This window comes from Stenella coeruleoalba (assembly GCF_951394435.1).
Source record: "Stenella coeruleoalba genome assembly, chromosome: 21".
Classification (NCBI taxonomy): domain Eukaryota; kingdom Metazoa; phylum Chordata; class Mammalia; order Artiodactyla; family Delphinidae; genus Stenella; species Stenella coeruleoalba.
Genome location: NC_137167.1, coordinates 3586290 through 3608113, shown reverse-complemented (window position 1 = coordinate 3608113; position 21824 = coordinate 3586290). Strand labels below are relative to the sequence as shown.

Genomic DNA, 21824 nt, shown 5'->3' with positions numbered 1-21824 from the left:
TCAGGTATGTCCCCACATTGTCACCACAGGCCCCTGAGCTGCTAGAGCAGCAGAAGTACACGGTGACCGTGGACTACTGGAGCTTCGGCACCTTGGCCTTCGAGTGTATCACGGGCTTCCGGCCCTTCCTGCCCAACTGGCAGCCTGTGCAGTGGTGAGTGAGGGCTTGGGGCGGGCCGGCCGCCCAAAGCGGGGAGTGTGCCCCTGTCTTTGTCAGATGTCACCTCACCTGTGCTGTCTCACTGGGCGCCCCAGGCTGGGCCTGAGACACCTGTGACCTCTCACCCAGAGGAAGTCCCGTTAAGACCTGGCACGTGGGCAGTCTGAGTTCCAAAAGCCTGGAAAGATGGAAGGTTGTTAAGTGTCAACCTGGATTCTGAACCTTAACAGCTTTAAATCCAGTACTGTGTAAATGACTGCTCTGTGCAGGGCAGGAGGTCATTGTGTTTACAGAGTGTGTGTGTAGTGTACGCTTACACTGAAAACACTGTGCATTGGTAAACAAACAAATAGCATGTTCACATGACAAATTATGAGCTGTATTTACATGAAAATTTATTGTTGACAAATTTTACTGTTTTTAAAAGCATCAAAAAGTGGCTTAAAATGTGAACTGAATACATTTCCAAAAAGAGATTTTCTAATAAAAAAAGTCAAAGGATACAATTAAGTTTTTAAAAATTACTCTGTATTTTGAAACTTCTTTTCTGATTATAATGCTAACGTGTGGTTCATTGCATACATAAAAGTTAACCATTACTGAAATGCATCATTTAAAAACTAACATCCCCCTAAATCAGTTAGGATTCATTCAAAATGATTCCTTGAGAGACCACACACTAATTGAAATGATGCTACTGTTGTTCAACATTATTTTTTTATCTCCAGTTTTTATTTTTTGGAGCAGTGGTAAGTTCATGTGGTTCAAACTTCAGAGTATAAAAGTGAAAAGTCATGGTTCCTCCCCACAGGCATTTGGTCCTTTTGATCTCGGGTCCACCTCTGAGGATGTCTTGTACGTGTACAAGCAAATGGGCATGTACCTGTTTGTTAACTCATTTATGTATGCCGCCCCATTTTACCTCAGTGACAGTGTAATATGCACACTGCCCTGTACGTGCTCTTCCAGGATTTTTACACTGAGAATTGCCTCCAACTGCTGTGAACATATCTCTGTGTCTCCAGATTCTTCATTGTGCCTGTGTTTATTTAAAAAACAAAGTAGGTTACCCTACATACTCTCATAGAACCTGCCTCTCAAACTTGCTACCGAAAATGCTTTCTGTTTTTCCGTGTTCTTTGTCACGTCTGTTTGCTGTTCCACTGTAGTTGGTTTAACCTGTTCCCCATTACTGGAAGAATCAGTGGTTTATAATTTTTACTTCTTAAAATAACACCAAGAATAACATCATTGTAGGGAAATCCTTGTATGTCCGCAGTTATTTCCCTGGGATAAATTCCTAGCAATGGGATCAACAGATCAAAGATTATCCGCATTTTAAAGGTCTTCCATGTGCACTAACAAATTGCTCCACAGAAAGTTTGTATAAATAACGTTTCCACCAGGAACGTACGAAGCTGCCCCTTTGTGGGTCCACACTGGCTGTTGTCACGTTTCTCAGTATCTTTCTGGAAGTAGCGAAAACGTTGACTTTTTCAAAGGACAGGTACTTACATCATGAGATTGTTTATTTATAAGTCTAAGATGTAGCCTTTGAAATCAATTCCAGAAGAGTAGTTTTGTGTGACGCGGTCCAGTTCAGTCACCGTTCACATGCCAGACACTGGAAGAGATGAACCAGGCATGGTCCCAGCTCCTGAGGAGCCTGGTGACATGGCAGAGAGTGCCCTCCTGTGGGGACTGACTTTAGAAGAGGCAGCACTCCTGAGCTGGGTTCTGGAGTGTTGAATTAGCTCATTACATTAGAGTCACACCTTATCATGTAACCATCATGACAAAAACTTTAAATGTCTGTACATCTATAGTGTTTTTAACTAACCAAGGAATTACTGCATTCTTTTCAGTTCAGATGTCGAGCGTTTCCATTATTTATAACAAGATGAGTTAAAGTCCATTAGAACTAGAAGAAGAAATGCTATTTGAAGCTATCTCTAATGGCTTGGCATCTTCATAGTAAGTTTTTTGTCTGCAGAGCCAGCCTCTTGTACGGAGCTGGGAGGCCGGGTGACCACTTGCAGGTGGACATCTCTGAAACCTAGTAGCTGTGAGACGTGTCTGTCTTGTCTGCCTTGTAATGCCTCAGGCAGCTTTAGCAATTTCACTCTCATCTCAGATGGCAGGTAGATAGTAATTTCAGGACAAATGCAATTTGAGCTTTATTATCCTGTCACTGAGCTACTGTGAAGTACATTTTAGGACCGGCCTAAGCAGTGAGCATTTCACTTACTGTGTCCTTTTCTTTATCTGTGGTTTCCCGTTGACAGACCGAGTTTCTGTCAGAGGACCATCCCATTGTGTGTAATGACAGCCTGACGTAGAGCAGGCAGGTTCCAGCTGGACCCCAGCTCTTCCAGGCTACGTGTGCTCCACATGGTCCGGTTCACCCCTCGCCAGTGAGGCTTCAGGGCTAAAGCATTTTGCATTTGAATTTCTTACGTGTTTTTGAAAAGGAAGGATATAGACATTTAGACAGAGTAGAAGGAGCACCAGACTTTGGATCTGAGGCCCCGGTGGTGTGACCTTGGGCAGGTCACCTGATCTTCATTTCCTTACCGCTGAATGGGTGGCTGAAAACCATCTACCACATGGGGTCATCGGGCAGAGAAGGGCATGTTCACAGTCAGTGCTTGGTTATCTGTGAAGCATTATTCAGACTTACGTCATCACCCTTGTCACCGAGAAGATTTGAAACCAGTTTAAAAATTTGCTTCCTTCAAATACTATTTTAGATACATCAGAAGGGTCTCTAAGTTGGGAAATGTAACTGTTCATTCACCATCAGAAGTAACGCTTAGCCACATGCATTAAGAGGGAAGTGTGTGGTGCGTGCAGGTTTCACGTGAACAGGATCCTCATGCAGTGATCTTGGTGTGCACGTCCTAATTTCATCCTCTACCAAAACGTGAGAGTTTTGTGTTTGATGAAAAGTAGAAGAAAGATAAGCATGAGCCAAGGTGAGGCCAGGCATCAGCAGTACAAGCCTGGAGGTCAGTGACACTCACTGGGCAGTACTGACGGCCTTAAACTCTCGGAGAAGCATCCTAGCAGGACGCAGACGCACTGGCCGGCATCCCAAGGGGTTGACTAGTGACCTGGGGGCATCCCGTCCAGTTGTCAGGTGGAAGGCTACCGGTGTAGAGGGGCTGTTGGCTGCTGGGTGATGCAGGGTCATCACAAGCAGCGTGACAGACCAGGCCCTGCGTCCGCAGGCACTCCAAAGTCCGGCAGAAGAGTGAGATGGACATTGTGGTTAGTGAGGACCTGAACGGAGCCGTGAAGTTCTCCAGCTCGTTACCCCACCCGAGCAACCTCAACAGGTACGGCCCCAGGCCTTCCCCTCCGCGTCGTGTCCTTCCTGTTTTAGAAATGGATGTCAGAGCCGACGTCCTGGTAGCTCTGACATCGGGACATCCTGCTGTGGCCGGCACCTGGCATAGTCTATCTCAGTGTTAAACTTAGAACGCCTTCCCCCCGACCCCATGTAGAAGTCTTCTCCTTCCCGAATTCACACAGCAACCTGTACCTTTCATCACTCCAAGAAGCTTCTACCTCGTGTGACATTTGGTTTTGCAGAGGGTTTACCTTCTGGTCAGCTGTAAGCCTTTGACCGCCAGGGGATTGCGTTATTTCTCTTTGCCTGCAGCCTAATCGTGTGTTACTGTCAACAAACAAACCTTTGCGGTTTGAACAGGCACTGCCGTCTGGTCTTAGAGCCAGAATATTAGCAGTCAGGTAATCCTATCAGAATTGGGGGCTAGTACAGAGGAAAACTGCCAGGCGGCCACACACAGCTGAGGAGCACGGAGCACAGTGACCATGAGTGTTTGGAGGATGGGGAGAGAGGTACCGAGCGGACTAGCTGCGCAGGATGACTGGGTGGGCTGGAACCTTCTGGAAGAATCTGGAAAGACGTGCAGGACAGGCATGGGGAAAGATGGGGGTGGGGGTGGGCCCAGGAGAGGCAGCTCGTAGTGGTGCTGGCCTCTGCAGGGCTTTCTTGGGGGCGTGGCAAGGGCCTCTGAGGGTGCCGGCAGGGCCCCGCCGGGCCGGGAGAAGTGAGCACTTTGTCATGTGGACCCCCCGAGGGGTCCCCGGGGTGACCGACGAAGCGAATCGGCAGCGAGGGGTCTGGACTGTGTGGGCGGTTCTCCTGAGGTGGGGCGGGCCTGGGAAGCACATAGGAAGCTTCCTGAGGTTCTCGCACGGCCATCTGCCAGGACGCCCTGACGTGAGCGTGTTGGCGCGGATCCGGGAGGGGTGAGTGCCTGAGTGAGTCGTTTTGTTGGAAAGGCTCGTCCTTCCTCAGGTTAGTTCATCCTCAGGGATCACTTTGGCCCCGTCTACGTGATGGTCACGTGCGTGTGAGGTGTGAGTGCCTTTCAGTTCCCACGCGGGGCCCTGAGGCTGGCTCTGGGCCCATACGCACGCGCGTGCACACACACACACACGCACGCGGCCCCCTCTTCTCAGCGTCCTGGCCCAGCGGCTGGAGAAGTGGTTGCAGCTGATGCTGATGTGGCACCCCCGACAGAGGGGCACCGACCCCGTCTACGGGCCCAATGGCTGCTTTAAGGCCCTGGACGACATCTTAAACTTGAAGGTGAGCTACACGAAGTTAGCCCAAGGCTGCGAGCCATCGGCTGCCCGACCAGTGGGCAAACGCAGGCTCCCATGAGGGCATCTCCACATGAGAGGATGATGGGACCCCTTGCTGACTGTTGTGGGTCGCGAGGTCGTAGCTGTGGATGGACAGGAGTGGGAAGACCCCTGTGTGTGGCCCAGCGCTGGCCTTCCTCCCCAGGCCGGGCCTCTGGGAGGCTGGGAGGTGTGGGGAGTAGCAGAGGATCCAGGCCAGCAAGCGGGAGTGTCAGGTGGTTTGTCCTGGGTTGCGTTGCAGCTGGTTCACGTCTTGAACATGGTCACGGGCACCATTCACACCTACCCCGTGGCAGAGGACGAGAGTCTGCCTAGCTTGCAGGCCCGGATCCAGCAGGACACAGGCATCCCTGAGGAGGACCAGGAGCTGCTGCAGGAAGCGGGTCTGGCCTTGACCCCCGACAAGCCCGCCGCTCAGTGCGCCTCTGACGGCAAGGTGAGACTGGCCTCCTGCAGGCGCCCCAGCCCCACCCGACCCCGGAGAGCTGATCGCCCATCCCGTCCCACTCCATCGTGCCAGGCAGTCTGTTACCACGCAGGGTAGGCGCCTGCCTGTTTTGAGGTTGGAATGCGAGATCCCGTGAACCTGATAGGAGACCTGAGCCACCCCACGCTTTGCCTGTTCCTTCCAGACCACTGGGAGTGCCTTTCTTTTGCCTTTGCTGCCAAAGTGATGCTTCATTTTTCCAAGTCAACCAAAACCATTTTTGACACACCTCGTGTGTGCAGAACCGTGCTGACAGCTGCACAGAAAGAGCTGGAAAGTTAACGCAGGAGAGACAGTCACTGGACAGTAAAGCAAACCATCTAAGCTGCACGGTAAAGACAATCAGAGAATAAAACAGAACAGAGTAAGTTGTAGATGAGGTTTGCATTTGGGAATAAGTGTAAAAGGAACAGCCAAGGGAAGTAGAGGCCGCGGCCCCTAGGAAAGGCTCAGTGGGCGCCCGGCACCTGCTCTCTGAGGACGGTGCTGTTGGGACCCTCTGAAGACTCCCCCCTTGTTGCTTGAGAAAAGGAGGGGCTGGGTCCACGAGGCCTCATTTTGCTCTTGTCCCTTTGCAGCTGAACGAGGGCCGCACCCTGGACATGGATCTCGTTTTCCTCTTTGACAACAACAGGGTCGCCTATGAGACCCAGATCTCCCCACGGCCCCAGCCTGAAAGCGTCAGCTGTATCCGTAAGAACAGCGTGATCTTTTTAAAAGATAATTACTTACAGTGCTTGGGACGAGGCTGGAGGGAGAGCCCTGGACTGAGGGAGGGGTCGCCCCTGAGAAGATGAGTCCCTCCGGCCCTCAGTCAGGCAGCCGTCCTCACTTGCACCCGCGAGGAGTAGCCCAGGTGAAGAGAGGAAAGGACATCCATCTTCAATTAATGTCAACCTCATTTAAACAGAGGACAGACAGGCCGCTGAAATTCAGCCACGTGACCATTTTCTTGATGTTTGAAGTCGTCTTCATATTTTAATAATCGATACGTGCACACGATACCAAAAAATCAGAAAGACTGTACGGTAGGCAGTAAGTGCCTCTGTCTCCCCAGCTCCCCCGGGAAACCACTGCTGCCTGACTCCTGGGGTCTACCTTCCGGGGTGTTCTGTGCATCTGTAACTTTTGACGTGCCTGTGCTCTGCCAGGGCACAAAAATGTCTGCGACGGTAACCAGGCCCAGCAGCCAACATGGTTGTGTAGCAGCAGAGCATTGCATAACGGCGCAGTGTAGGTGTGCCTGCAAGCTCCGCGGGCAGGAGGCGGGCTGTCGCAGGCGCCGCTCCCTGACGGTCGTGTGTGTCTCTGGCCAGTGCAAGAGCCCAAGAGGAGCCTCCCGTTCTTCCAGCTGAGGAAGGTGTGGGGTCAGGTCTGGCACAGCATCCAGGCCCTGAAGGAGGACTGCGGCCGCCTGCAGCAGGGCCAGCGCGCCGCCATGTACGTGCCCGGTGGTTCGCCTTCACTTGCTCGGAGCTGCCCGGTGGCCCGGCCGCAGGACGGTGGCAGAGGCGAGGGCCCAGGGGTGGCCGTTGGGAGAGCGAGCAGGGGAACGCTGGTTTGGAAGGGTGGGACGGAGGGAGGCTCCGTCAGACCCGACCAGGCCAGTGTGGTCAGCGGGCGGCGCTGGGGCCGCGGAAGGGCTTGCTGCGGCGTGGGTCGGCCAGCCTCCCCTGACCGTCCTGCCGGGCCGGGCTGACTCTTTCCCCGGGCTGTGGCTGATTTGGGTCGCTTCGTGTGGTACTTGGCCTAACTCCAGTTTGGGAGCAGAACCTCACCCGTTGCCGAGGGCCAGGAGATCGTCGTTACGGTTATAGGTGGCTGCTCTTGTTGCGGTTGTACCAGTTACAGCGGGGGCCTGCCATCGTGTTTGAGCTGGGTTTGCTCTTGTCCGGGAACTGGCACTTGGAGGCCAGAGACACCCCACGGTTCTGTTTCTCGGGGTCCCTGCAGGATGAATCTGCTCCGGAACAACAGCTGCCTGTCCAAGATGAAGAATTCCATGGCCTCTATGTCTCAGCAGCTCAAGGCCAAGCTGGATTTCTTTAAAACCAGCATCCAGATTGACCTGGAGAAGTACAGTGAGCAGAAAGAGTTTGGGATCAGTGAGTGTACTGTTTGTGATGGGTCTCGAGAGACCGTTCCTTTCTTCTTCTTTCCGAGGTGTCTTTTGTCCCCTTGCCATTGAATCGCTTGTTTTCTGTTTGGGTTTGGGGATGTTTTCGTTTTGCTTTAATTTTATTTTCCTTCCATTTTTTTTCAGCGTCAGACAAGCTGCTGCTGGCCTGGAGGGAGATGGAGCAGGCCGTGGAGCTCTGTGGACGGGTAGGAGGCACCCTGGGGTCCCCAGGCCGGCCAAGGGCGCGAGCCTCTTCACTGCTGTCCTCCCCTTTCTCACTGCGCGCTCGGTCGAGCTTGTATGTCGAAAATGAGATTTTCCTCTCCCAGCTCTCTGCCCTCAGCTAGGACTTGCTGGAAAGAAGGGGAGAGGCAGGGGGTGGGGGACACTGCAGGGGGCCCTGCCGTGGCAGGTCCGGGAGCTGCACAGATTGGAGTCAGGATTACTACGTGAATTGTCCTCTTTCCACGAGAAGGGGCCTTGGATGAAGGAGCAGCACGCTGTCTCGTCGGAGGTTGTCCTAACCTCCTTGGGACAAGAAATCCCCAGGAAAGAAAGGGTCTAAGGGGCAAGTCTTAGGACAGTGTAAATCAGATGCCACTGAAAAGTGTTGATTATGAGGCCAGGGTGTGACGTGGCAGACCTCATACAAATGGAAGACTGGTCTCCAAGGCTTTTTCCTGGACTTTGTCACCATTTTCCCTGTGAACTTGGGCAGGGAGTTTCACCTCCGTGTCTTAACATCTTTTTCTATAAATCAGTACCAATATGCCTCCTTAAAGGTGGGTGTCCATCGGCAGTACCTTGTTCAACCACAGGGACACGAGCGCACCCCCAGTCTTGGCACTCGTGGGTGTAATCCCTGAGATAATCGACGAATTTGGAGAAGAGAATGTGCCCCGGCCACTTCTCCACGCCAGGACCGGGCCAGGCCCCGACCTGCTCTGTCTCCTCTCACCCTAACGCAGTCCTTTGAGAGCCTAGTTTACGGTGGAGGAAACTGCAGCGCAAGGTCAGATAACCTGCCCGAGGGCCACACAGCTGACAGGTGGCCGACCCCAGATCCGACTGCAGGGCTCCAAGTCCGGGTCGCTTCCGGCTGGTCAGCTGAGGGTCTGCGGTGAGGCCGGAGGGCTCCCCCGAGAACCCCGTGTCTCAGGAGTTTCTCGCTGCGTCCTTGGCCTCAGCACCGCTCTTCCTTCAGGAGAACGAGGTGAAGCAGCTGGTGGAGCGGATGATGGCGCTACAGACGGACATCGTGGACCTGCAGCGCAGCCCCCTGGGCTGGAAGCAGGGCGGGACGCTGGACGACCTGTGAGTGTGTGTGTGCGCGCGTGCGCGTGCGTGTGTGTATGTATATGTGTGTGTGTTGTGTGAGAGTGAGCCTGTATGGGAATGTGTCTGTGTGTGAGTGTGTCTCTCTTTGTGTGTGTGGGTATGAGTGTGTGTGTCGGGATGGTTCGAGTGTGGTCCCGGTGGAGCCCCGTGGGCCCGTTCCCCCTGGAGCTCGGCCCCTGGGGGGTCATCTCGGCACATGCAGAGATGAGCACGGGCACACCTCCGTCACTCTGAGCCTCACAGGATAGAGAAGCGATGTCTGACCTCACAGCTATGGGGACCAGTTCAGATAACGCCCTGAGCGGTGGCTCGTGAACTACGGAGGCTGCCGTCCCAGGAGCCTTTGCTTGACCAAAGTATCAGATTAGACGCCAGGGCCGCCCCGCCCACCCTCACTCGCTGTGGCCCGAGGAGCAGAAAGCAGAACAGGGGAAGAGGCTGGCAAGTCTTAGAAGGTGGGATCTGGAAACTTCATTTGAGTCTCGATCAGGAACTTGGCCTTGGCTCCGGGAGTGGGGGAGGGCGGTGCAGGGGGGTACCTAGGCAGGGCAGCCCCACCTGCAGCCCTGGGGGCGGACAGGAGGGGCAGGGGAGCCTCGGGGCCCCGCAGGAGCTGCCTCCTTGGGGCTCAGCCGTGTCCTCTGACGCTTCTGCTGGGATTCCTAGGACCAGGCGCCGAACGTCAGAAATTTAGTTATTGGTAGTCCATGTTTTCTCAAGTCATTTAACCCTTTATTCTCCTCTGGTTTTCAAACACAAGTCACCCCTGAGAATGTCAGCCCGTCTCACTGTGTTAGGGGCACGGGGAGGGTGTCTGTGCCTGCTCCTGGGCTTGAGTTTTCGGGGGCCACGTTCTCCGGGCTCAGGTCCAGCAACAGACTGCACCCAGAGTCCCGATGGCAGGAGCCGGGTGGGCAGGGAATTCAGAGGAGACTCCTGTCCTGAAGATTCTCACTAGACCTTGGAGGTGTTTGAGTTTTGGTAATGAGGCGAGCCTTCCCTTGTCATGGGTTTCACCTGTAACATCACCAGGAACGATCATTTGCTCCAGTCGGGATGTGCTGCCCGTCTGGCTTCTAGAAACGAGTAGTCCTGCCGGCAGGAGCTGGCCTCGGCGCTTCAGGTGAGCTTGTTGACCTCTGCTCGATGCTGACAGAGCTGCTGTCTCGTGTGTTTCAGAGAAGAGCAGGCGCGGGAGCTTTACCGGAGGCTGAGGGAGAAGCCCCGAGGTGAGTGGGCCACCTCCCGGGTCCCTCGCTACCCGGGCACCAGGCCAGCCCCCCGCGGACCGTGCGACCCCGTCCCTCTTTGCAGACCAGCGAACGGATGGCGACAGTCAGGAAATGGTGCGGCTGCTCCTGCAGGCCATCCAAGGCTTCGAGAAGAAAGTGCGAGTGATCTACACGCAGCTCAGGTATCGGGCCGCCTTCCTCCGGCGGGCTGTGTGCGAGGCCTCGCCCACTCGCCTGAGCCCTGGGACCTCCACCTGCAGCGCCGAGCGGAGCCTTAACTGCCGGGGCTGCGTCCTGCCTCCTCCGACCCACGTGCCGCTGGAGCTTGTCATGTTTGTTCTTCACAGCAAGACTGTGGTCTGCAAGCAGAAGGCTCTGGAGCTGCTGCCCAAGGTGGAGGAGGTGGTGAGCTTAATGAGCGAGGACGAGAAGACTGTGGTTCGGCTGCAGGAGAAGCGGCAGAAGGAGCTCTGGAACCTCCTGAAGATTGCTTGTGTGAGTGACCCTCGGCGGGGCCCTGTGCTGCCGTCCCCAGCCCACGCACCCGGCGTGGGGACCGCAGGGCCACCACCAGCGCTCCGCTGCTGCCGCTCCCTTTCCACTTCTCTGCTCCGTGACTTGGTGTGAGTGCGGAGGGCCGGGGTGGGCGCCTGTGTCCTTGTGTTATTGTGCGGGTGGCGGCTGTGATAAATTATCACAGTTATTCTCACGGTCCTGGGGGCCAGAAGGCCGCCATCCGGGTGTCGCGGGGCCAGGTTCCCTCTGGAGGCTGGAGGGGAGAATCACTCCTCCTTCCTCACCTCTTCTTCCATTTCCGTGGCTCTCGGTGCTCCTTGCCTTGTGGCAGCATCCCTCCAGTCTCTGCCTCTGTCTCCACGTGACCCTCTTCTCTGTGTCTCTTTTCTGAGTATCTCTTGTAAAAACACTTGTCGCTGGATTCAGGTCCCACCCAGATAGTCCAGGGTGATCTCATCACAGGCTCCTTAGCTACACCTGCAAAGATCCTTTTTCCAGACGAGATCACATGCCCAGGTTCCTGGAGATCTGCATGCAGCCCCAGCAGCACGTGCCCGTGTGGCCTGGTGGGTCCTGAGCTGTGCCTGTGCCGTGCAGCACTCAGCCCACACTTTCTGTGCCCGCCGTCTCAGCGTAGCTGTGATCCCACTGAGTGTTGCTCAGAGAGAACCCTCAGCACAAAAGAGAGCCCAGGACAGAGAAGGGAGAAGAGCCGGGTAAAAGCTGTGTCTTGGAAGCGAGCTGGTGGGACAGACCGCGCTGTCGTGTGGGCTGCAGGGAAGTTGAGGAGGTGACAGCAGAGCGACTTGGTCACGGATCAGGGGAGCACGGCTGCATAAGGTGGAGTGGCCACTGCAGCCTGGGGCGTCAGAACACCTTAGTCTCCTTCTGTCCCGCGGATGGTGCGAGTCACAGAAAGTCACTTAGGACCTTTGTGTGTCTGTCTTCTACTTGGAAAGAGTAAACACACCTTCCTTCTAATTTCCTTGTAGGAGTTCGTTAAGCGACCCAACTAATGAAATAGAGCCCTCAGATCTCTCTGTAGTTAGAATCTGGTTTTTTTAATAGATTTATTTATTTGTTTATTTATTTTTGGCTGCGTTGGATCTTCGTTGCTGCACGCAGGCTTTCTCTAGTTGCAGCAAGCAGGGGCTACTCTTTGTTGCGGTGCACAGGTTCTAGGTGCACAGGCTTCAGTAGTTGTGGCACGTGAGCTCAGTAGTTGTGGCTTGCGGGCTCTAGAGCGCAGGCTCAGTAGTCGTGGCGCACGGGCTTAGTTGCCCTGTGGCATGTGGGATCTTCCCGGACCAGGGGTCAAACCCGTGTCCCCTGCATTGGCAGACGGATTCTTAACCACTGCGCCACCAGGGAAGCCCCTAGAAACTTTTACCAAAAAGCACACCTATAGATACAGAAACAGTTTCTAAACTGAAATGCAAACCATCAAATAGCGATGTTGACCTATTTCTCCAGGAAGAGCCTGTGTCTCGTGGCCAGTTGTCTCACGAGAAAATACCCTGGTGTGGTGCCTGGGACTTCCCCGGCAGTCCAGTAGTTAAAGACTTCACCTTCCAATGCAGGGGGTGCAGGTTCGATCCCTGGTCAGGGAGCTAAAATCCCACGTGCCTCTCAGCCAAAACATAAAAAACAGAAGCAATATTGTAACAAATTCAGTATAGACTTTAGGAAGGGTCCACACAGGAAAAAAAAAAACTTGAAAAAAAGAAAATACCCTGGTGTGAATGCAAAATTTGAAACATCTGTTTGCTCCAAAACTGCTGACTCTCTTCCTGGTTTTGTCATCTAGAGCAAGGTCCGAGGTCCCGTCAGCGGAAGCCCAGACAGCATGAACACGTCCCGCCTGAGTCACCCCAGCCAGCTGCTGTCGCAGCCTTGCCCAGCCCCTGACAGCTTCCCCGAGGCCGTCAAGAGGAGGTGCGTCCCCCTTCGCCATGCCCAGTGCAGGAGTCGGGCGTGTCGGTCACCCGTCGGCGGTTCTGTGCGTGTCCCTCCATGTTTGTTCCCTTTGCCGGGCGCTGTGGGGACAGATGTGGTGTTTTGCTCTCAGAGCTCCTCCTGGCTTGCTGACTAAGGTTTCCTTGTCTGAGGTCGCGTTGCTCGTTGCTGGATGGGAACCTGGAAGTGCTGGCCAGTCCCTGCTGTCCTCTAGTCCACCCGTCGCGGTCTGCTCGTAGAACCAGGTCCCTGCGGGCGTGCCCTGGCCGCCACGCCTGAGTCGCGTGTCATTGGTCCCTCCCGTGGCCTCTCCCTGCCCCACTCATCACCTGCACCCCTGCTGCAGAGCTGGGAGCAGAGCCCCAGAGCCCTTCCAGCGAATTTTTCCCTCCCTGCTTCCCCCCCAGTGCTGCCTCCAGGCCCCTCTGGTCAAATCAGCCTTCACAGGAGACCATTTAGATCGAGTTATTCCTCAAGTTATTTAGGGACCAGCCATGGCTTCCTGCTGCCTCAGGGTCCAAGCCTGAGCCTTCTCAGGCCTTCAAGCCACCTCCGCAGTCTGACCCACTGCTCCGGGGCAGATTCCTGGCTCTGCCGTCAGGGGTCTTAAAGTCTGGTCCAGACCAGCAGCATTGGCGGGTTCTGGGTACTTGCCAGAAATGCAGATTTGGGATCAGGAACTCGGGGTGGGGCGGAGCAGTCCTGTTTAACCAGCCCTGGCTGACCCTCCTGCAACCTGAAGTTCCAGAACCTCGGCTCCGCTGACGCCTTTCCCCGGAGCCTTCCTACCTCTGCTCCCACCTCCTCCACGGCCCTGGCACACGAGCACAGGGATCCTTCTCCTCCTGGACCACCTATGGGTTTTTTTTGTTTCTGGTTCAGTCTCACATTTATTCAGCACCTTCCCTTTGCTGGGCCCCAGGCACTGGAGACAGTTAAAATCGGTTCCTGTGGGCAGATCTATAGAATGGAAAATACATTAATGATTGCCGAGGGCAGGGGGCGGGGCAGGAATGGGGAGTGACTGACAGGTACAAGGTTTCTTTCTGGGTGATGAAAACATTCCAAACTGGATCACCAGGATGGTTGCACAGCTCCATAAATGTACTCGAGCTATGGAATTGTGCACCTTAAATGGGTGAACTTTAGGGTTTGTAAATTTATCTCAATACAGCTGTTTTTAAAAATCCTGTTCCTGTACTTAGGGGGTTTGTAGCCTCTACTGTTTTGGATTTTTTATTTTTAATTTTTTAAAATTTTTTATTTTTTTTTTGCCGTTTGGCTGGCGGGGTCTTAGTTCCCTGACCAGGGATTGAACCCGGGTCCTCAGCAGTGAAAGCGCAGAGTCCTAACCACTGGACTGTCAGGGAAGTCCCTGTTTTGGATTCTTAATTCTCTCCCCAATTTACTGTTAGCTCCTTGAGGATGGTAACCAGGTCCTGCGCCTCTCACGGGGCCTCTGGGGCCGGCCCGGAGCCTGGAGCCTGGTTAGTAGTCCATGGATGAGTCTGGGCAGCGCTGTGCTCTGTTCCTTCCATCAGTGCCCCCTTCACGGTGAGAGGAGGGGATCGAGGGCCCTTCCTCCTGGATTTGTCACTCTCTTTCCATGATATCCTCAAAGCTCTGGAGAAGTCGTCCCGGGGGCACAGGCTGCTGTCTGTGTCTCCACGCCCTTGAGCCAAGGTTAGAAAGGACAGATGGCTCGCTCTGCTCTCCTCTTTCTTACCGTGGCGGGTTCTCAGGGGGACACGTGCATTTCTCATCAGAGAGAAGGAGAGAGCACCGTAAACAAATCAGTTCCCAGAACTTGCTTCCCCCAGATCTCAGCAAGCTGGGGACATTGCATGGTGTGTATATTTTTGTCCATTTCAAAAAGTGGAAAACAGGTGGTTTGGGAGAGATCTTCAGATTATGGCAATTTGGAGAGAATCTAGTTAAGTCAGAAAGAGCTTTGTTATTAAGCCGGGTCGCTGCTTTTTCACATGGTGAACAGTGATGCTCGTAGCTGGATTCGAGCTTCTGTAACAGCACTTAACTAGACAGATGAAATCACTTAGGCAATAACATGGTGTTTTAAGACACTCAGCCTCAGAATAATTATTTAATTTTAAAAATCTTTCCAGAAGCTCTTTAGCGTATTTGTAAGCACCTTTGAAAAGTTAACATTGACCACGTTCTAATAATTCAATCTTTTTTTTAGCGAAGACCTTGTGGCTGAAGCACACACTCTGTGCACCCAGCTGGAAAACGCCCTACAGGACACCATGAAGGACCAGGACCAGAGCTTAAGGGTAATGGCCCGTGGGAAGCCCCGCCGCCCCACGCCCTTTCTTTCTACAGCAAACGAGAAAAAGCAGATCGAAAGGCGATGCCGTGCTCCTCGATCGCAGGGTACACTTAGGATTTTCTAGTACATGCTTCTTATTCCCCATGATAACAATGCTGATGCCTGTTGAGCGTGTGCAGGTACTTAGTGTGCATTATCTCATTTCATCCTTGCTACACTCGCTGCTTACGAAGAAGGTAGCATCACTGTGAGAAGGCCTCTCCCCTGCTGCACCTTCTGTACAATTGCCGGGCATCTGTGTGTGGGGTGCAGTGCTGGGCTCCGGGAACAAAGCAAGAGCCCATCACCACCCCGCCTCTCAGGGACTCGGGGCTTAGCAGTCCTAGTTATAGGGAAGCTGACCTAAAGAAAAACGAGTCCAGATGCAGGTACGTTGAGACAAAGCTGAAATTGCGGAGAGGATGCTAAATCATCCGCTAAATCATCCGCTTAATCATCCGCTTGGCTCTCTGGCCTTTTCCTGCCGATACAGTCACATGCTGGCGTCTCTGCAACTTCTGATTTGGGGGAAGAATCAGAGGGGATACTGCTCATTGTAACCACTTCTTATTTATTCAAGTGTCCTTTTCTGGTTTGGGGCTTTCTGTGTCTCTTCTTGCTGTTCTTCCTCCTCCGAGCTGTGTATACTTGGATCCTTTCGCTGCCCGTTTGCACTTCTGCCAGATGAAAAGGAAGTGTGACCAGGCCATTTCACCTGGTGAGGTTGGAGGTCGAGAGCTGAGATTAGCCCAGGGTACCAGCTGCCCACAGTGAGCGTGAGTCAGTGCTGTGAGCTGCAGTAATAATACTTAAATCACCTTCCCGGAATCTCAGGGCTCCAAGCCCATCTGAAGAAAAGCTCCGGCATGGTTTTGCAGACGTAGCTCTACCTCAGGGGTACCCTGCAGAAACAAGACTGTCTTAACGAGAGGAATTCAATTTCCCTCTAAACTGTGCTGGTTGCCTCCCGAAGAAGGCAGTGTCTAGGTGGCCACGGTGTCTTTAACGTGCCCGTTGACTTTCAGTCTCTAGACTGGAGCTGGTTGCAGTCGGGGGAGGAGGAGAAGCACAGCCTGGAGCGGGCCTCCTGATGGTGGGCGGCCCTGACCCTGCCGGGCTGCCTGGCCCGAGGCCCCCGGGGCCCCGCCGCGTCGCGTCCGGTGTCCTCGGCACCCAGATGGAGATCTCGCTTCCCCAGCAGCCATGACCATCACCGTGGACCGAGGGTGCAGCCCTCCGTGGCAGTGCCAGCAGCTTATCTGCACGCTGGACGTCCTCCGCCACAGAGGCCCAGCAGACGAGGATGCCGAGCGCGGCGTCTGGGGAGGTGGAGCCACGGCAGCCACTGCCTCTGCGCGGAGAGAAGTGCTCCGAGTACAGTGGCTCCACAGACCACCAGCCACACGTCAGACTGACTTTTAGGACGAAGTATGAATGGCACTTGGTGCTAGCTGTCCTCTCCTGACCCCTCCTGATCTCCAGAGGCCTCATCCACCTGTCTTCACAGCTAAGGTTTCATCTGGATCCGGCTTCTCTTGAAACCGTGGATTCGGCCCAGCCCGGTCGTCCCTCCTCTTCTGACTTCACGGCTGCTAACGTTTTCCTTCTGCCTGCGACCTTGGGCCAGGTTGGGTGAGTGCTGCTTTCCCCGTCCAGAGTCTCTCCAGCCAGACTGAGTCGCTAGTGCCAGGAGGGGAGAGTGTCTCCCTTCCTGTGGGTCCCAAAGAGTCCCCAGGAGCAAGCTGCCATGGAGAAGAAGGAAAGAAGAGGAAGATGTCTGTCAACCACCAGCTTGCTGACCCCTGTGCCCACACCCCCTGCCCCTGGGTGCGGCAGGGTGGACGGGGCAGTTCCCATCCCTCGTGTCATCCAGCGGTATTATTAAGTGGATTTATATTTAAAAAACAGATTCTCTATTTTGTAACATGATTCAAGTCCCACAGTCTATTTTTATAATACCTCTGGTTGGGACTTCTGAACTCAAAGTCCAGCTTTAATGGAAAGTTTTATGAAATTGAGTGGTGCCTGATCAAACAGTGCCAGAGCACCAGCAAGGCCTCTTGGACGTTTCACAAAAGTTGCTGCTTCCTATAACAGCAGGAAAGCAAAGTGAGTTCAGATGATAACAAACAGGCAAGTCTGGTTGGAGAAGAAAGTGGGACGAGAAGAGTTTCACAGAGTGCCTTCCATGGAGGCGGTACAGTGGGTTCCGTGTCAGGGAAGTTGGGGAAACGCTTCATGCTTTAACTGCCTCTTGGAGATTCACCTTGTGCACTGGTTTATTAAAGAATCTGAAAGATCTATAATAATAAACTGGCTTAAATCTGCCTAAATCCACTGTTTACCCAACTCATTTGACAGTAGAGCCTTTTTTTTTCTCCCATGTGCATGTAACATTGATTAACGTCCCAAAGAACTGAGTTTGATAAAGCGTGATTTTGGAAACACTGGTGAGGAACACAGTGGGACATTATACCAGAAAGGTAGGCTGGGATGGGGTCAGATTAGGGAGGGAATGAATGTGGAGTTGAGAGTCAGGGGCTGATTTTATAGGCAGTTGGGAGCCACTGAAGAATTTTGAGCAAGGAAAGACATTACCAAAGCTAATGTTTAAAACGAGTGATGTAACTGGAATATGCTAGTTGGTTGAAAAAGTGAAAATTCTGGAGGTAGGACTTCCACTTCCAAAACATGGAGCAGTTGTACTTTTTTCCTATTCCTCCAGCTAGTACAGCTGAGATCCTTGGACATTATTTATAAACAAAGATAAGAAGACCCCAAAAGGCAGTGAGAAGGAGGCAGACCAGCTAGGGACCTTGGCCCTGAGCGGTCATGTGGTGGTGAGTTCCCTGGGTTTTCCTCTTGCCTCCTGTGTCCCTGACGGAGGCTGGAGATGCCGACCAATGGCACAAACAAACAAGCTGCTCTCCAACTCTGTTAGATTCCTAGGTCTGCTGTAACAAGTCACCACAAACTATATGGCTTAGAACAGACATTTATTCTCACAGGTCTGGAGGCCAAAGTCGGAGATCAAGTCCTCCAAAGTCCCTAGGGGAGATTCTGTTTTTTGCTTCTTCCAGCTTCTGGTGGGTCCAGGAGATCCTTGACTTGGTGGCTGCATCTCTGCCCCTGTGGTCACATTGCCACCTCTTTTTATATCTGTCAAATCTCCCCTGTGTACCTTTCATAAAAAACCCTCATGATTGAATTTAGGGCTGATCTGGATAATCCAAGATAAGTGCCTAAGAGGCACATAATTTGATCAAGACCCTTAATTTGATCTCATGTTTTACAATATAAGGCGATATTTATAGATTCTGGGGATTAGGATGTGGACATTTCTTCCTGGGGAGCCACCATTGAACCCACTACAGTCCACCGTCTAGCCTCCCAGAATTCACATTCGTCACATGCAAAATATATTCACCCCATCCCGAAAAGTCTCAACCCACTACAGAATCAACACTAAGACCAAAATCTAAATATCATCAGCTCAGAAGTCTTGAATCTCATCATCTACATCAGGTTTGGCAGGCTCTGGGCATGATCCATCCTGTGACAAAATCCCTCCATCTGTGGACCTGTGAAACTAGAAGACAATTTGTCTGCTTCCAAAATACAATGGCGAGATAGACATTCCCATTCCAAAGGGGAGAAATTGGAAGGAATAAAGGAGTCACTAGCCCGAAGCAAGTTTGAAATCTACCAGGGTAAATTCCATTAGGTTCCAAGTCCTGAGAATGATTTTCTGTCACTTGAGGCTCTGTCCACTGAACCCAAGGCAGCTTCATAGGCCTCTGCCTCTGCACCCACTGCCTCTGTAACTGCTCTTCCAGTCTCTTCCTTTGCACCCATGGCTCTGCCCTCAGAGTCATTCCTCCTTTGTCTTGACAGCTACCACATGTTTACAACCAGGTAACTCTGTCAACCATTTCCTGGCTCTTGAGTTTTAGAAGTCCAGTAGACTTATGCCATCCTCTCTCTGTTCTTTTCAGACCAAGCTTGTTTCTGCTGATATAACATTCTTAATAATCTTGTGGGTCTCCTGTGTATGTCATGGGAGTCCACACAGTTAACAAAAGATCCACAGGTCTTTCTTGGATAACTCCACTTCTATTCCTGGCTTCTGCTGAGATGAGTGAGTGGGTCTGTGAGTCACACAAATAATCTCTTCAACAAAAGGATGTCCAGCTGCACCCTTGGACTTCTCTCCAACAGTGAGTTTTTTAATTTTAGCATCCTTTGCAATATGGATAGATGGAGAATCTCCTAAATCATCAAATGCTGCTGCTTTTCTTCTTAACAGTTCTTTCTTCAATTTATTTCTTTTGTCTTGCATTTTACTGTAAGCAGCAAGGAGAAATCACACCGCACCTTCAACACTTTGCTTGGAAATCTCTGCAATAAAATACTCAAGTTCATTGCTTACAAGTTCCGCTGTCCACATAGTGGTAGAACACAATGGCAGAGCCAAGTAACATTCACATCTACTGACATTCTGTTCATGACGATGTATGTATCCTCTGAGATATTAGAAACTTTTTCTACCATGCTTCTCACTTTCTGAGCCCTCATCATCAATTTCTTTAACACTCATTTATACCAATAGTCTGTTTAAGGCAACTTAGGCTTTTCCTCTCATGCATCTCAGAATTCTTCTAGCATCTAACCATTATATAATTTGAAAGCCATTTCCACAGTTTGAGTTTTTTAACAGTAGCACCTCACTTTACAGTACCAAACTATAACAAGTTGCCACAAACTGGGTGGCTTAAAACAACAGATACGTGTTCTCTCACAGTTCTGGAGGCCAGAACTCTGAAATCAGGATGCTGGCAGGACTGTGCTCCCCCCAGAAGTTGTAGGGGAGATACGTTCCTTTCCTTTTCCAGCTTCTGGCGGCTCCAGGTGGTCCTTGGCTTGTGGCTACATCTATTCAGTTTCTGCCAATGTGATCATATTGCCTTCTCTTCTATCTGTCAAATCTCCCCTGTGCATCTCTTACAGGGACACTTGTCATTAGACTTAGAGCCAATCCAGATAACCTAGGGTGAGTTCCTTTCAAAGTCCTTAACTGAATCACATATTTTGCCGTATAAGGTAATGTTCACAGGTTCTGGGAACTAGGACATGGGCATGCCTTTGTGGGTGTGCACCCAACTCATTACATCAGGTGAAGGGTCAGGACGGGGCAGCCTCACAAAACAGGAGAAATGTAAACGATAACCACTGTATGGCAGCCAAACATCACAAAACATACTGCCCCACCCCTGCTTGCAAAGACCAAGGGGGAAACTTAAACTTCCACACACATCAGGCCATAATTAAGTGCCCCACTGGAGTGATGGGGTGAGGAACTGGGACTTTCATTGATGCTGGACAGTAACAAGGCCTCTCCTGCTGGTATCAGGGGAGACCACGTGCCCAGCAGGAATGAGGCGTTCCTGCCCCCAGGTGACAGCAGACCTACTGGGGAGCCAGGACTCCTATTGCCAACCAACAGTGAGGAAGAGCTCTTCCCACTCGGGAAGCCTGGACTTCCACTCCCACTTGGTGGTGATGAGATAGCACCCTGCTTCCCCCACTGGATATCAGAGGAGGCCTGCTAAGACAGGAATTAAATGAAAGCCAGAGTCTCATAACCTGAGACTCAGATGTCCAGGTCTTATTCCAAAATCACTCGTCATACCAAGAGTTAGGAAACCTCAACTGAGAAAAGGTAACCGAACAGACACAGACACCCAAGTGGCAGAGATTTAGAATTATCTGAAAAGGATTTCAAAGCAGCCATCATTTAAACATGCTTCAAACAATAATTATGAACTAGCTTGAAACAAACAAACAAAAATAGAAAGTCTCAGCAAAGAAACAGAAGATGTAAAGAAGAACCAAGTAGAAATTTTAGGACTGAAAAATACATGAAGTAAAATAAATGAAGTAAAAATATCAATGGATAGCCTCAGCAGCAGAATGGAGGGGAACAAATCAGTGAACTTGAAAACAGAACGATAGAAAGAAAACATTGGGAAAAAACAACAGCAGAGCCTCAAAGCCCTGTGGGGCTATAACAAAAGAGCTAATATTTATGTCATCTAAGTCCCAAAAAGGAGAGCAGAAAAGAGGTGTAGCTGAAAAGTATTCAAAGAACGAATACCTGTAAATCCTTCAAATTTGGCAAAAAATATAAACCTGTATATTCAACAAGCTGAGCAAACCCCAAACAGGATAAACTCTCACAAAGAAAGAAGTGTATATGAAGACACATACAGTCAAACCCCTAAAAACTAAAGATAAAGGGAAAAAAATGTGTAAAACTACAAGAGATACACCTTAGTTATGGGAGGCGGGAAACTATTTGAATGATAGCAGATTTCTCATCAGAAACCATGGAAGTCAGAAGAAGTGGCACATTTTTCAGGTTCTGGTAGAAAAGAACTGTCAACCCAAAATCCTGTGTCCAGCTAAAATTTACTAGAGGTATATTCAGGAATGCCTTCTGAATGAAGGGGGAAGTCACAACATTCTCAAATCAAAGAAAATGAAGAGAATTTGTAGCCAGTAGACACACCCTAAAAGAATGGCTAAAGGAAGCTCTCTAAACAGAGTGAAAAGGATAAAAGAAGCATTCTTGGAACTTCAGTAAGTTAGAAAGAATAAGAGAAAGACTAAAAATATGGATAAATATAATAGACTTTCTTTTCTGGAGTTTTCTAAGTTATGTTGGTGGTTGAAGCAGAAATTATAACATGGTTTGATATGGTTCTCAGTGTATGTACAGGAAGTATTTAAGGCAATTTTACTATAAATGGGATAGAGTAAAAGATACAAAGAGGCAAGGTTCCTATACTTCACTTGAATTCAGAGGGAATTCATAAATTGACACTTTAGGCTCAGGTATCAAACTGTGATAAGATATGCATATATAATAGAATACCTAGAGCAACCTGAAAAAGGTATACAAAGAGGTACACTCCAAAACACCATAAATAAATTGAAATGGAATCCTAAAAAAT

General features: G+C 51.3%; 1 protein-coding gene across 2 annotated transcripts in view; it reads left to right on the top strand.

Annotated features, from left to right (window-relative positions):
* Positions 1-18405, top strand: part of IKBKB (inhibitor of nuclear factor kappa B kinase subunit beta) — a 50348-nt gene extending 31943 nt beyond the window's left edge. The window contains exons 8-22 of one of the 2 annotated variants that reach the window (XM_079908951.1): positions 30-154; positions 3391-3498; positions 4652-4781; positions 5079-5273; positions 5903-6017; positions 6641-6764; positions 7278-7429; positions 7588-7649; positions 8648-8757; positions 9961-10010; positions 10096-10195; positions 10361-10508; positions 12337-12464; positions 14686-14776; positions 15837-18405. In XM_079908951.1, the coding sequence (XP_079765077.1) occupies positions 30-154; positions 3391-3498; positions 4652-4781; positions 5079-5273; positions 5903-6017; positions 6641-6764; positions 7278-7429; positions 7588-7649; positions 8648-8757; positions 9961-10010; positions 10096-10195; positions 10361-10508; positions 12337-12464; positions 14686-14776; positions 15837-15902 (1704 nt within the window). In that variant the 3' untranslated portion in view covers positions 15903-18405. The other variant, XM_079908950.1, reaches the window with a different exon arrangement.
* Positions 18406-21824: the final 3419 nt, after the last annotated feature.